This window comes from Hylaeus anthracinus, unplaced genomic scaffold (genome assembly GCF_026225885.1).
Source record: "Hylaeus anthracinus isolate JK02 unplaced genomic scaffold, UHH_iyHylAnth1.0_haploid 11994, whole genome shotgun sequence".
Classification (NCBI taxonomy): Eukaryota; Metazoa; Arthropoda; class Insecta; order Hymenoptera; family Colletidae; genus Hylaeus; species Hylaeus anthracinus.
Window position 1 is genome coordinate 2,023,754 of NW_026534341.1, and position 13,438 is coordinate 2,037,191.

Here is a 13,438-nt window from a genome sequence, read left to right on the forward strand (position 1 = left end):
TTCTTCTCGACCGACCACGAAGAGATTAGTTACAGGGTCTTCGATTGCGCACCTCGCACTCTGTTACTGTTCATCGCCACTTCGTGAGTCTTCAGATCATGCAGATCTATCTCCACCTATTGTTACAATTTCAACCTTCATGTTTGTATATGTTTACTTATATGAAATCATAGTATTTTGTGTACCTATTCCTTATACATAAATACTACTTACTTGTTATTACTACATACGATTATACTTTCTGTGATAGAATTTGTACTTTTCTTGTACTTTTTGTTGACCAATCAGTCTATTTAGTACCACGGTTCTTCACCAATTTCTTTATAGAACATTTTTATTACATTCGAGATCATTTGCTTGTTTATTTCTCCAAGCTCTCGTGTATTTTCCCTCCGTTTCTTCTATTTCTTTTTCCTCGCAGAAACTCTGGATTGCGAAGACCGCCGCCTATGGAACGTATCCGCAATTATTGCGTCAGCAATCGCGGTCTGCGTGGTCGGTGATTGGCCGGTCCCGAAGAGCGGGAAATCCCCGTTGAAACCTGCTCTTCCGCGGTGTCCGTCCCCGCGGTTCTCCCGCTGACGTCTTTCGCGTCACCGCCGACCCCGTGGTTCGTCAGAGACATTCGGACGACCGGCGATCAGTATCGCGCTGTACGACACCGTCGCGACGTCGCTCGTTTTCCTTGGGACTCCCCCGTGGACAGTTCACAGAGAACAGTGATGCGATATTTGTGTTGACTGCCCGTTGGACACGCACGTTCAGTGGTTTACCGATACGTTTATCGATCAGAAATCATCGTACACGAACCGCGTTACTCGTTCTTTGATAGACATCGAGCGAAATCGAAGAATGGACCCGTTTGACAGTTACGACAGGTCCGACTTACCGGAGGTGAGTTGCAATCCAAGCGGGAAAACTTGTTTGTTTACTGCGATTCTATCTTACTGCACGTGTTAGGCTTACATCGTAAACATGCGTCGCGTAATTTTTATTCTATCCACGTGCCGTCGTTGAAGAATTGCCCGTAGTAAATCCGCCAAACGAAATAGCTATGTTTTATCAGTTGGTGTATGAATAAGAATGAACCAGACACGGAGTCCCAATGAATCTGTCCCTGTTCTGAATTCAAATTTTCAATCGGTTTCCATTCCTTTGAGGAGCACTTTGAATTTCAATTAGACTTCAAATTCCTTTCCTTCGTCTCTATTATCTCTTAACTTCTTTAGAAGATAAAAAATTACCAGTATTTCGTTGCATTACGAAGTAAGATCGTACTTACTCCAAACATATGTTGACAAGTTGTTTTATTTCGCCGTGACACTATTCCAGCCGAAAGGTGCGCGTTTTAAGTAAAGTGGTAACCGTCGGACGTATGATAATTCCTGCGCTTATGCTGCGACGTAAAACGAGTGCATTCGTAGATTGCGTGAATCCTGATATGCGGTCGTATCCAGTTTACGATATTTTGTGAGTAATAGACCGTATCTAACTGCAAAGTGGAGCAACATTTTCAAAGATATCGTTTCGATTGCGTCTTACAGTACAATATTGCGCGGGCGTCGATGGAACTGGCGCTTAGAATACGAAAATAAAGCGACGATCCAAAACGCTTCGGGGGAATGCAAGGTTTCAGTGGCGCCACTTCAGCGACAAAACAAACGCGTTTACACGTACAATTACTCTGTCGGTTCTTTTACAGTAATCAAAGAACTCCGGTACCTGTTTCTCACTACCATAGCAATTTTATAACATTTTTACGTAAACGATGAATGCTTATCGTTTACACATTGAATAGTGTATATTTTACATTCAGATTAATAAGACACTGTCTCTCTCCACCAACGAATTTTTATATAATTATTACGTCAACGATAAATGCTTATCGTTCGTACTTGTAATAATTACATGCCCATTTTACATTTAAATTAATAAAAGCATAGAGATAGACAGGGCCGGCGTTAGGGGGGGTCGCGGTCGGACAACCGCCCGGGGCGCCAGATTTTTGGGGGTGTCGCAGTCCGGTGTCCCTAATGTACGAATATACCGATATACAGGTTGTCCCAACACCTTGAAAGGGGTGGTTCGGGAGGTGATTTGAAACAACTTTTTCCTTAGCGAAAATGTTGTCCGAGACTTCGTTGAGGAGATATTAACGGAAAACGCTAACCAATCAGAGCACGAGGATGCCGATGGAGCGGCCGCGGTAGCGTATGAGCGCGGACGCCTAGCGCGTAGCTTACGCTCAACCGACATACTCGCGCTCTGATTGGTCGGGGTTTTCCCTTAATATCTCCTTAATGAAGCCTCGGACAACATTTTCGCTAAGGAAAAAGTTGTTTCAAATCACCTCCCGAACCACCTCTTTCAAGGACCTCCAACATTTTTGGAACATCCTGTATATACCTCTGAAGGGGCGCCACGATAATCTTGCCCGAGGCGCCAATATTGCTAAAATCGGCCCTGGAGATAGGTAGGGTACCGCGGTTCCTTTTCTAACAGTGAGACATTTTCACTTGCAGGCGATGCCTCAACGGCTTCAAACATGTTTCGGTGTATCGTAACGACATCAATGCACGGAATATCAAATTGTAATGTTAATTATACGCTCGTAAAGTTGACACTGCATTGTAAAAATGTATCTTTTGTATTGTAATTTTTGTCCTCCGTCAAGGTTTACAGAAAACACACGGAGTACATTAATGAGCCGCACGTTAATTCCAGTATTGACAATGCACCTTGCGTGTCGGTGTTGAAATGTTACCGTAACAATTTATTCTTCTTATTATACCGTGATTTATCCAACCGTGGAACGTCCATATGCTAAAGGAAAGAAAAAACACATTGGCTATGAGAACGACGGACGAGAGAACTGAATTTTTTCAAGATTAAATTGTTCTTAAGCAAACCCGTGCGTATTCGTCGGTAAATGACGCGTCGCTATCGCTTATTACAGGCGCTTGGATCGCCTAAAGGCATACTGTGCTCAAAAAAAAGAAAAAAAAAAAAAATATGGAGGAGATAATAATGTTCAAAAAAAAAAATAACTGTCAGGCGGTTATTTATTGCAAATTGTCGGTACCTGTTCCGCGTAGACATTCCACTTATTTATAATCACGGCGCAAATGCGTTTCTGCATGCGCACAGAAACGTTCGAAAACAAAGTTGCGACGATCTTCTTCTTTTTCTTTTTTTTTTTTCTTTTTTACATCGTATTAAAAAGACGGACGAACGTTTGAGAACCTGATTCATTTTCGGGTTTCCTTTGTCATGTGGCACGTTTCGGTTACAGGTGTACCCGTCGTTCCCTAATCTCAACGATGACGATGATCACTTTTTATTGGACATGGACTCGTTGGTGACGAGAAAAAGCAACGCCCTGACGACGCGCAGTTACGAATCGAACCGAAAGAAATGTAGCTTCGGTACGGCTGAAAATAATATCACGATAATTAAATGATTAAGTCCGAGGTGTACTACACGCACTCGAACAGATCAATGTTTGCAAAGTAGTTGAACGTATGTACATATTGTAATCATGTTTGATCGGCTCGTATACCCACGAATGCCCGACAGCTCTAGTTTCCAATCCATTTCCTATTCTCTTGCAAGTCATAGCATAATTTTAGTTCTCGTTAGACACGTTCCACGTGCGCACATTAATTTTCTAATAGCGCGTGCTCAACAGGTGACGAGAACAATGAGGTGATCGACGGTACCGGCTGGACGGAGAAACCTATCAGGAACTGGTGTCAGGAGGAGACGATAAATTGGCTAATGTCCGCGGCGTCTTACATCGGGCAACCGTACAGTTTAATTCAACACAGCCTCGCGGTGCCAGGAAACGAGTTGGTCACCTTCACGAGAAACGATTTTATCAATCACGATCCCATATACGGTGATCGACTCTATGACCTACTCCACTCCCAGCATATCTCGAATCTGCGTATGTAACTGCTACTGATAACGAGTGTAGTAGACCGTCCATCGAATAAGTATCGAGTCAACTACGGAATGCTATTTCTCTTACACCTTCTCGATATTTGCTTTAATACTTGACCGTTCTCGATATATCGCAATTTACTATACTCGTATCCTATACTCTATACTGTAATAATCTGTATAATAATCTGTACTGTAATAAAGAAAATGTATAACTTTGATTGCAGTTCCATCGTTCGACACCATTCACCCTCATTCCGAAGACGAATACGCGCGGATCAATTCCAATAACGCTTCAGGTAACCGTGAGTTTAGGTTTTGTTTACGCGCGGCGGAACGTTGTGTATATTTAAATTTTTGCATTCTTGCAGACGCTGAATCAGACAACAGTATCGAAGTCTCCACGAAACGACCACCGGGTAGACCGAGGGTATTAAAAGCGAAGAAAAACTGTAAGCATCGTTAACGTACCGGAAATATTCATTCGGGTGAATTTAAGTAACGAATTATGTAATTCTGCTTTTAGCCACCAGCCAGGGAAAGCTTTGGGAGTTTATTAGGGATTTATTACGCAATCGAGAAACGTGTCCAAGTTTAATCTGCTGGGAAGATTATTCGCAAGCGAAATTTCGGTTCGTTAAAAGCGACGAAGTCGCGAAACGATGGGGTTCGCGGAAAGGAAACACAAAGATGACTTATGAGAAACTAAGTCGAGCCATGAGGTAATTAATAAATCAAAGAAAATTTGCAATGTAAAGTAAATTAATATTTTTACAACATCCAAATATTGTTCCAGGTATTATTATAAAAGTAAAATCTTCCTTCCTGTACTTGGTCGAAGATTGGTCTACCAATTTGGGCCCAACGCAAAGGGTTGGCAGACCGATAATCCAAATTTCTGTCGTTGATCTACTTATCTCTAAGAGTTTCCCGGGTTCTACGGATTCCTATGAAGTTTCGATTCTTGTAAAAATTGTATAGATATTATGAAAAATATTTGTGATCCATAAACATCGTGCGAGGGTTGCTTCTGGAAGTTGTACAGGAAAGAAACAAAAATGCCGGACATTATTCTTATCGATGCATTTCAACTTTAGAGCAGCGAACGTAACGTTTCGATACGGAACAAAAATATCGAAAGTATTTTGATAATGGAAAAAATAAGCGTTGGCTCGATTAAGAATTTTAAAAGACTAAGGAGAACAGATCTAGTATTATAGGTGATATACACTGACTATATGTAAATAATATAAAGACAGTATGAATGAACAAAAACGCCGAGATTCTTCATATCATTGTACGCGTGAACGTGAGCCTGTGAAAATAAGTGGGACTGAGACGTGTGTGCGAATTGATTTAATTTTATATAAGGTTTTCACAATGTATTTAATATTAAGCATAATAGATCGTTTACTTATGTAAAAGTATACATATAATCAAGAAAGGCAATAATTCTCGTGACTTACAATCAAATAAATTTGCTATTACTTATTCTTTTTTTATATCACAGAGTTGTGTTATGTACCTTAATTTGGAAGCATGAGTGTCTTTTAAGTCGACCCATTGACTAACGGTCGATTTTAAAAGAGGAAACTAAATTACATGTGACAAACGACGCAGCGCAATCTCGGACATTTTTCTCGAGGATAATCGTTAATGGTCTCGAGAAAAAAATAATTGAACTTGTATCGTCTGTTTACAATCTATGGAAGATAGAATATCAGATTTAATACGTGTCATATTAACGAACCCTAATTAGCAGTTAAAGTGTCGACAGCTACATACTTATAGCACATGCAAAATTGCTTGCATGGATATTTCTATTTGAAAAAAATGTCGAACGATTCAATTATTTGTTAACAAATATTCAAATATTTAAATTTTAAATTGATAGCATCGTGGTCGGTAGATATACAAGCTAAAAGCATGCATAATCTGTTTTATAAATCGAGTTGTAGAAGATAGTTAAGGCTGTTGGATTGCGTTTAATTTGAGCGAACTCGGTTATCGTTGTTTATATAGTATGAGCGTAATGAAAATACCGACTGCACTCGTACTTGACTCGGTTTTGCAATATGTATATTTAAACGATTAGAAGTTGCAAGACCAACATGTGAAAATATTCACGTGACCTTACCCAGTCAATATGGCCGCCAAAGGCCATTGTTTTATACAAACGTAGTTTTACTCGGTAATTTGCCACGAATGTTCGACTGCCATTATCCGAGTCAATTAAGTATTCATGCAACCGGCAACATACTTAATCATTTGTTTACTACTACCGTAATAACTCTTCATACAAAATTCGACGGAACTGTAAAATAAAATACTATCGCCACTTTTCTTGGAAATATCTAATTTTCCTGGAAAATTTAATTGTTAGCTTAATTACAAATGTAAATTTAATGACTATTGAAAGGCACGAATCGTAAACAACCACTATCGTGAATTACGTATCACTTCAGACGGCATTTTGGAAAGAATGTGCGTTTATGCTCACGTAAAATAATGTACGGAAACAATTCAATGCGATCTTTGGTTACGAAAAATACCATAAGATAACGTAGAAAAAGGAAATCTTTCAAAAATCATTCGTTCACGTGCTATATTCATTTCGGGGATAAAAGAGAAGCTTTCGGTGTACGCGAAGTTACGTGACTTTCTACTGTTAAAAGGCTTCAAAATGTAAAGCGTAATACATTAAAAGATACGAATACGAGATGTTATGCTAGATCGTTTCAACCTCATTTCACCTACCGTTAATTTTTAATGATAGTCATCAACAAGGTTATGACCAGCAAGCTGTCCTGGACCCTATGTTTTTGTGTTTGGCACTTACATCTATTGTGTGAACTTTGAAGCGAGCACTGAAGCCTTATTCTAGATAATAAACTTGCCGTATATTTTTAATATGAATTGCAATAATAAGCCCCCGTATATCCTTTATATGTCTGCGACAAATTATCTTACCAGTCAGGATCTCACCTATGAAACAGATTATTCAAACTATTATTCTATTCCACGCGTTTTAATTTTCAAAAATTACCACTTCGTTTACCTTCGGTAATGCTAATTGGTTCGCTTAACGAAAATACTGTTTGCTTCCAATGCGTTGGGGTTGAGTGGGGTCCTGTACTGAAGTGAACTGGATTGTCCAAGTCGAAAAAGATATCGAAAAAGCCCACAATCGCGGTTAACGATCCAGTTTTTTTCACTGTTAATTCAAAGGGCGATGCGAAGTTTACGCAATCAGTCGTTACTTTATACAAGTCGAACTCTTGAATTTCAACCGTGCTCGTTATTAATTCGTCGGCAACGCAAATCTCAATGTTCGGTTCTCGTACAACTTGTGCTTTCATACAACTCATTTTAAAACCGTATACGTTTGACCAATAATCGATAAGTTCGACGTATCTCCCTGAGAAACAAAGGAGAATATTTTTGTTATTTTTATTATTAAATAGTAATTCCATTAATGTACATTGTCAACGAGTATATAGTAGGACGTACTAGTATCTCCGCTTCCAACGATATTGAGCGTACACCTGTTGGGTAGAAGTATTCCATTGGGCGCCAAGTAATGATCCCTAGCGTATATCACTGTGTCTAGCATACCCTCGTACAAGAGAAAATAGCCCATCCATTCGGATACAATTGCATCTACTTTTTCTTCGTCGAGATTAATGTCCTCGAGGCGACCTTTTTTTAGAGTGATAATATCACTTAAATTGTTTTCTCTATAGCGTGTTAAAAAGGATCATATTAGGTATACGAAAATAGCTGCAGTATATTATGCTTTGAAATCTTTGTAGGCATTACGTTTACCTCACTATATCGATAGCGTGATATATTACATCCGATTGATCTACACTGATAACTTTGCGACACCCAGTTTTTGCCGCAAACATAGATAGAATACCAGTACCGCAACCAACGTCAAGCACCACAGAGTTGCTAAACCTATTTGCATTTGTTAATAATGCATCTCTATAACTTTCTGTTCGTACTTTATCCTACAAAAAAATGATACTCGTAACGTTATTAATTTTCATTTAAACTAACAGGTGTAGACTTACTGTTAACATCTCGTGATGTATAGCAAAATGACTGTATGTATTAAAATAGCCTTTGTCAATGTTGCAATTAGAATTACCAGAAGGAGTGATACTGTTGTTTCCATCCATATCCTCGTCTAGTACCAACTTTCGCGTTTTCTCTGACATTTCATCTATTTGCTAAGAGTTAACGTCGTTAGACATATCTTACAAATATACAACGTTCGCATAAATACCTGTTTTGCCATGAAACACGCTAATTCGCGTTGCTCTAATTGTGCCCGCAACGTTTGAATTGTCTTTTGCAATTCTACAAAATGCGCCTCGGATAACGTGACGCATCCATTCTCTGAATTTACAGTATAAGCTATAGGTTTTGTCGTTTTCTCTTCTAAATCCTCGATATCTGTAAACAAATAGAATCTGGTTCCACCTTGCCAGAAAAGCATCTTTGCTTACCATAATATTTTGATTAAACTCACCAAACATCAACCAAGGATCGTCCTCTATGATAGGCCTTAAATACTCGTCGCTCTCCCATGTTTTTATATTCAATGCATTTAATTGGTCCGGTAAGACATTCTTATGACGTATAAAGTTAATCAATTTAATATAAGAGTAAGTGTCCAGAGAGTGTCTCGTCACAAAATTCTTTAAGTCAAATCTATGTGATGAAACAAGGTGCTCCAGGGCCATGGAAAAGTTGTTTGTAACCTCGTTACAGAAGAGGCACGGTATAGACTCAAAATCCTCTGTCATCTCATCCCAATCATCTCCGCTGTCATCATCGCTCCTTCCATCCATTTTGCAGTCATAATCGCTTCTTAGTGGAGTGGCTAGCGAATAAAAGTAATTACAAGTGTGAGAGTGCATCCAGTACCAATGAAATTATGTGAAAGTAAGACATTAATGACAAAACTATGTACACTTTACCATTCATTAGCTATTTTTTAAGTAATCTTTCGATAAAATTGATGAAATTACTAAAAGTGTCAAATTGACGATATGTAATTGAAGAATATATATGTAAAATTTTAGTGATTTTTGGAGACATAGGAAGAAAAATTTAATGCTTACCTTGCTCTGTCATTCTGCGAATAATTGGTCTCAATAATATGTGACGGTTATTGATATCTAAACAGAAACGTTTAAATGTTTTCAAGGTTAGAGATCCGCACTTGCTCGAATCATACGGACACGTGCAGAAGCAGGCGAAGCCTTTCGCTCGATGTTCTCTATTATCTCGCGGTCCGAGCCAATAAAAACAACCCTTCTGTTTGCGTAGGTGGTCCTCCTTAAACTAGAATATAATATTTATCGATTCCACTCGGTGCATAAGAGCACTTGACCTTTCAAAGCTTTTCTTTTTCACGAAACTTTTCTGGCTTACACCGCGAGAAAATTGGAACACTTTCCCCGAAACACAGGGAATACGATTATGTAGTCAAACATAGTCAATAATCAATAAATAATCAAATAAAACGGTTTTCCATCATTTATTGAACGTTATCTAAAGAATTTTGTTTTCTGATTTCTACTGTCATTATTTACATACACGAAATTAATAGTAATAGTATGCATTTACATACATACTATCTAATTCTGAGGCATTCATAATTAAAATCTACCAACGTTGTTATTAAAAGAAACGTATTTATTATAAAAGTGATTATTACAAAAATATTTCCTGACATTTAAAGGAACATTAATACTGAGTTGTTTCAATTATTAGGTTGTCCCAAAAGTTTCTTTCGCTTTATTAATAAGTAATACATGCACAATATTTTATGTTTTATGTTACATTACCGAATTGTGCACGATTCATTTTGCTCCATTACTGTTACAACACGAATATCTATGAAATTAGATTGTCTATTTATATAAATACGACCACATAAAATAATTGAGTGCAACTCGCGAAAGAAATTTTCGGGACAACCTAATACTTCACAGCGATTTCTTTCGAATTATTTATTCGATTGTATGGTTCTGTGCTGTTCCAGTTCCATATATAGCATCCCATTCGACATAAGTCGTTAAACTAGATTCAGATACACTAGGACGTACATGTATCAATGCTTCCTTAAAGTCTTCAATTGTCACCTGCCTAACATCTTCCTTCCTAATATTTTCTAATTGACTGAACGAAATACATCTAATCGGGCCCATACTGGCTTCTTTGCATAAATTGGACATGTCTGCTCCGGAATATCCTTTCGATTGTTGAGCTACGTCGTTAACATCTTCTTCTGTAAGATTGTGCGGTATCGTTAGCAATAGATTATTTATGATTTGTTTACGAGCTTGAAACTCTGGTAAGGGAACGTAGAGTCGTTTAACGAGTCGTCTTCGTGCTGCCTCGTCCAGTTCGTGAGGTCTGTTCGTTGCTCCTACGATTAAAATACGATCTTCGTCCGCAGTCGCGGCTCCATCTAATTGTACCAAAAACTCAGTTTTCAATCTTCTAGAACTCTCGTGCTCGGTCTCCGATCTCTGAGTGAGCAAAGAGTCTATTTCGTCCACGAAAATAACCGATGGCTGATAAACTCTAGCGACAGCAAACAACGCTCTGACCATTTTCTCCCCTTCGCCTATCCATTTCGAAGTCAAAGAGCTGGCAGAAATGGAAAAGAACGTCGATTTACTCTGCGAAGCTATGCATTTTCCTATGAGAGTCTTTCCGGTACCGGGCGGGCCGAATAATAAAATTCCTTTAGGTGGCCTGCGTAAACCAGTAAAAATATCGGGTCTTAACATAGGATACACTACTACTTCTTTGATAATTTTCTTTGCATATTGAAGGCCAGCTATGTCGTCCCAAGAGATGGTCGTTTTGGAGTCCATTATTTCATTCCTTATCAACTCAACCATTTTAGGCTCTATGTTCTTCAGTCTTTCATCTTCCACTTCCCCTGTATCGGTTTCGCTGTTGTACATGTTCTCTTGACCGCTCGTTTTCTCTTTTTCTCTTTTAAACGGGCAAACAAATTGAGAATTAACAGCGACTTTGCCACCTAAAGTCTTTTTTGCCGCTGGCTTGTTAACTTTCATCTGTTGCACGGTTAATTCGTCTCGAGCAGTTTTGAAGTAGTTCGATTTAGTTTTAGGCGCCGCGGAATCTTCCTCGCTGTTCTGAACGAAAACTTGCGATTTTAATTTCGAATTACTTCTGTGCATATTGAACGAGTCTTCTTTTAGAAGTTTAGATTGTGTCTTATGTTCAAATTTAATAGGTCGTTGCTGCCGTGGAAAATGTTGATGTTCCTGAGTTATGGGGGAAGATTTAGGTATCTGTTTTTTCGCGTAATTTACTTGTGTACTATTGGTTTCATCTACAGAGTTACTCGACGAGAAAGAAAACGGCTCCGCTTCGTCTTGACTATCTTCTCTGAGCCTAATTTTATCATCTAAGTTTGAATACAAAGTTAGATTTGATTTTGCGTGACCGCTGATTTTCCTGTTTCGAGTACAAGATTCTTTATTTTTCCAAGTACTTATAATATTCTCTATGTGTCTATCATTGAAAGCCCTTCCGTGACATGGCATTGTTTTGTCATCTTGGCAAGGTAAAGGTTTTATAAAATTCAGCGCCATATCTACGTCATGTAAACTAGTCTTCCATGTCTGTGGATTGTTATTGATCTTTGATGTTTGAGCTTTAAATTGTTTCCAATAGTTATTTACACCATTCTTGTTCTCCATCAGATTCTGGTAATCTTCTAAACTTCTTCTAAGCAAACAAGCTGCCATATCTTCAGATTCGCTGCGAGTTATAATTTAAATATATGTAGAAAAAGATTATATTTAGGAATAGATATGTCCAAATAATTTAAATTCCCTTACGATTGCCTTGCAGTTAAATATTTAGTGGCAAGACATCTGCGCTCAATGTCTACAACCTCTGTGTCATCCTTATCAGCTTGTGAAAATTTTAAAATGTGATACGCTGCTAAATAATTATGTTTCTCCTTATTAGATGCTACGTCAGCGGTGGCCATATCTGTTAACAAAATAAATATATAAGCATGTACCCCTCGCCTAACCTTCAATAATAAAACATAATTCAGTACTGTACTTAATGTTTGATTTAAACAATTACTTAAAAAATACAGTATAAAATCATTCAGGGTTTCAAGACTGTGACTTAATCAAGCTGTAATTTTAATTATAATATTATAATTAATATTTGTTGCATCTGCATCATGTATGTAAACATATAATCAACTTTAGCTGTAGATTATAGAAAAATAATAAATTAAATTTTTGTAATTATTGTAAAGTTTTTATGTAAATAAAATAACAAATAGTTTATAATAATTCGCATTCATTCATTTGACTACAGTTGTCGGATAGGCAGAATACCGCGGCGACATCTAGCGGCGTGAGGTGGAAACTACTCCATGACAAACTTAGGCGGTTCGCCGAGAGATGGCGCCACATTTCTGTTTATTTTTAGTTATTTAAAAACTAGGCATTACAGTCTCGTCCTTCTAACACAATCTAACATCTCCTTTACACTTCCTGACATTCTAGCCTAACATTCCTGACATTCTCCCTAATTCTAGCTCGAAACGTACCTTTTGTATCAGAGTCACATGAACAAAGAGTTATATTTTGTTCCTTACTCGGATCCAATGGTACCCTAAATTCTAAGTAAGTATATACAGGAGAGAGAACTGCAACGCTCGCTCCAATGCGCATGATCAGGAAAAATCCCACGAATGTCCATCACTGCGTTAATAATTTGGAAATATTGTTAAGTCAAAGTTTTAAACTTTATTTTATATTATCTTTAATCGTATAAGAAGAAAACTATTAATAATGTGGATCCTTCACTTTTGTATTCTGCTAGAAAAACGGGTAAGTAATCGACACATGCCCTAAAAATGATTGATAAATGATAATTGTTAAGTTCAGTTGTTCAGTTATCAATTTATTTATTTTTATAAGTCTAATCTACTTATGTACACATTTTTTTATCTCTATAAAAGTAAATATAACAATTCAATGATGTTAGTATCATATAATTTGTTTTTACAGTACATGTTATTCAGTACTTGTAAAAACACCAATCTCTAACTATGTGTAAAGTATTGATTCTGTAGTCTAATTGTATAATTACTTGCAACACATGGAGGCACTTACGTAATTTTGTATATATTAAAATTGTATGTATAATCAGCCACAATGAGCTTTACCACAGTAGGAGAAAATCAGCTATGGTACTAATAGAAACATAAAAATCTCTATTGTTATGAAAGATGGTGACTTTTTTTAAATGGCAAAAATGACTGTGGCTCGATATACATATATTTTTTCTATTTTTATCAATTACTTCGCTATATTTCATCTTACTAAATTTGAATAATTGTATAGACTGATTTGATTAAAACTTACATTACAGCATTTGAATACGCAAATATTTTAGTGATACAAGTATA

The 13,438-nt window shown here is 37.4% G+C and overlaps 3 protein-coding genes across 3 annotated transcripts; 1 reads left to right on the top strand and 2 right to left on the bottom strand.

Annotated features, from left to right (window-relative positions):
* Positions 1-640: 640 nt before the first annotated feature.
* LOC128888388 (ETS-related transcription factor Elf-5-like) lies at positions 641-5,444 on the top strand. Its single transcript, XM_054145198.1, has 7 exons — positions 641-894; positions 3,293-3,425; positions 3,689-3,946; positions 4,170-4,241; positions 4,314-4,394; positions 4,469-4,664; positions 4,739-5,444. The coding sequence occupies exons 1-7, from the start codon at positions 853-855 to the stop codon at positions 4,848-4,850; spliced, it is 894 nt and encodes a 297-aa protein (XP_054001173.1). The 5' UTR covers positions 641-852; the 3' UTR covers positions 4,851-5,444.
* Positions 5,445-5,969: 525 nt separating this feature from the next.
* LOC128888383 (protein arginine N-methyltransferase 3) lies at positions 5,970-9,529 on the bottom strand. Its single transcript, XM_054145190.1, has 8 exons — positions 9,075-9,529; positions 8,480-8,833; positions 8,234-8,403; positions 8,019-8,177; positions 7,768-7,955; positions 7,453-7,679; positions 7,001-7,360; positions 5,970-6,927 (listed from the first exon to the last, which is right to left on the bottom strand). Exons 1-8 carry the CDS (start codon positions 9,085-9,087, stop codon positions 6,818-6,820), a joined length of 1,581 nt encoding a protein of 526 aa, XP_054001165.1. The 5' UTR covers positions 9,088-9,529; the 3' UTR covers positions 5,970-6,817.
* Positions 9,530-9,636: 107 nt separating this feature from the next.
* On the bottom strand, positions 9,637-12,713 carry LOC128888378 (fidgetin-like protein 1). Its single transcript, XM_054145183.1, has 3 exons — positions 12,575-12,713; positions 11,841-11,997; positions 9,637-11,760 (listed from the first exon to the last, which is right to left on the bottom strand). The coding sequence occupies exons 1-3, from the start codon at positions 12,696-12,698 to the stop codon at positions 9,969-9,971; spliced, it is 2,073 nt and encodes a 690-aa protein (XP_054001158.1). The 5' UTR covers positions 12,699-12,713; the 3' UTR covers positions 9,637-9,968.
* Positions 12,714-13,438: the final 725 nt, after the last annotated feature.

What these genes read in the sequence shown, in the direction of transcription:
- LOC128888388 (XM_054145198.1), top strand. Translation starts at nt 853, where the DNA reads ATGGACCCGTTTGACAGTTACGACAGGTCCGACTTACCGGAG. An exon ending in CCAGCATATCTCGAATCTGC is followed by an intron (nt 3,947 to 4,169) that starts GTATGTAACTGC and finishes CTTTGATTGCAG; the next exon opens with TTCCATCGTTCGACACCATT. An exon ending in AAACTAAGTCGAGCCATGAG is followed by an intron (nt 4,665 to 4,738) that starts GTAATTAATAAA and finishes ATATTGTTCCAG; the next exon opens with GTATTATTATAAAAGTAAAA.
- LOC128888378 (XM_054145183.1), bottom strand. Translation starts at nt 12,698, where the DNA reads ATGCGCATTGGAGCGAGCGTTGCAGTTCTCTCTCCTGTATATACTTAC. An exon ending in ATGTGACTCTGATACAAAAG is followed by an intron (nt 11,998 to 12,574) that starts GTACGTTTCGAG and finishes TTTTGTTAACAG; the next exon opens with ATATGGCCACCGCTGACGTA. An exon ending in TATTTAACTGCAAGGCAATC is followed by an intron (nt 11,761 to 11,840) that starts GTAAGGGAATTT and finishes TATAACTCGCAG; the next exon opens with CGAATCTGAAGATATGGCAG.
- LOC128888383 (XM_054145190.1), bottom strand. An exon ending in CGATCCTTGGTTGATGTTTG is followed by an intron (nt 8,404 to 8,479) that starts GTGAGTTTAATC and finishes ATTTGTTTACAG; the next exon opens with ATATCGAGGATTTAGAAGAG. An exon ending in TACATCACGAGATGTTAACA is followed by an intron (nt 7,956 to 8,018) that starts GTAAGTCTACAC and finishes ATTTTTTTGTAG; the next exon opens with GATAAAGTACGAACAGAAAG.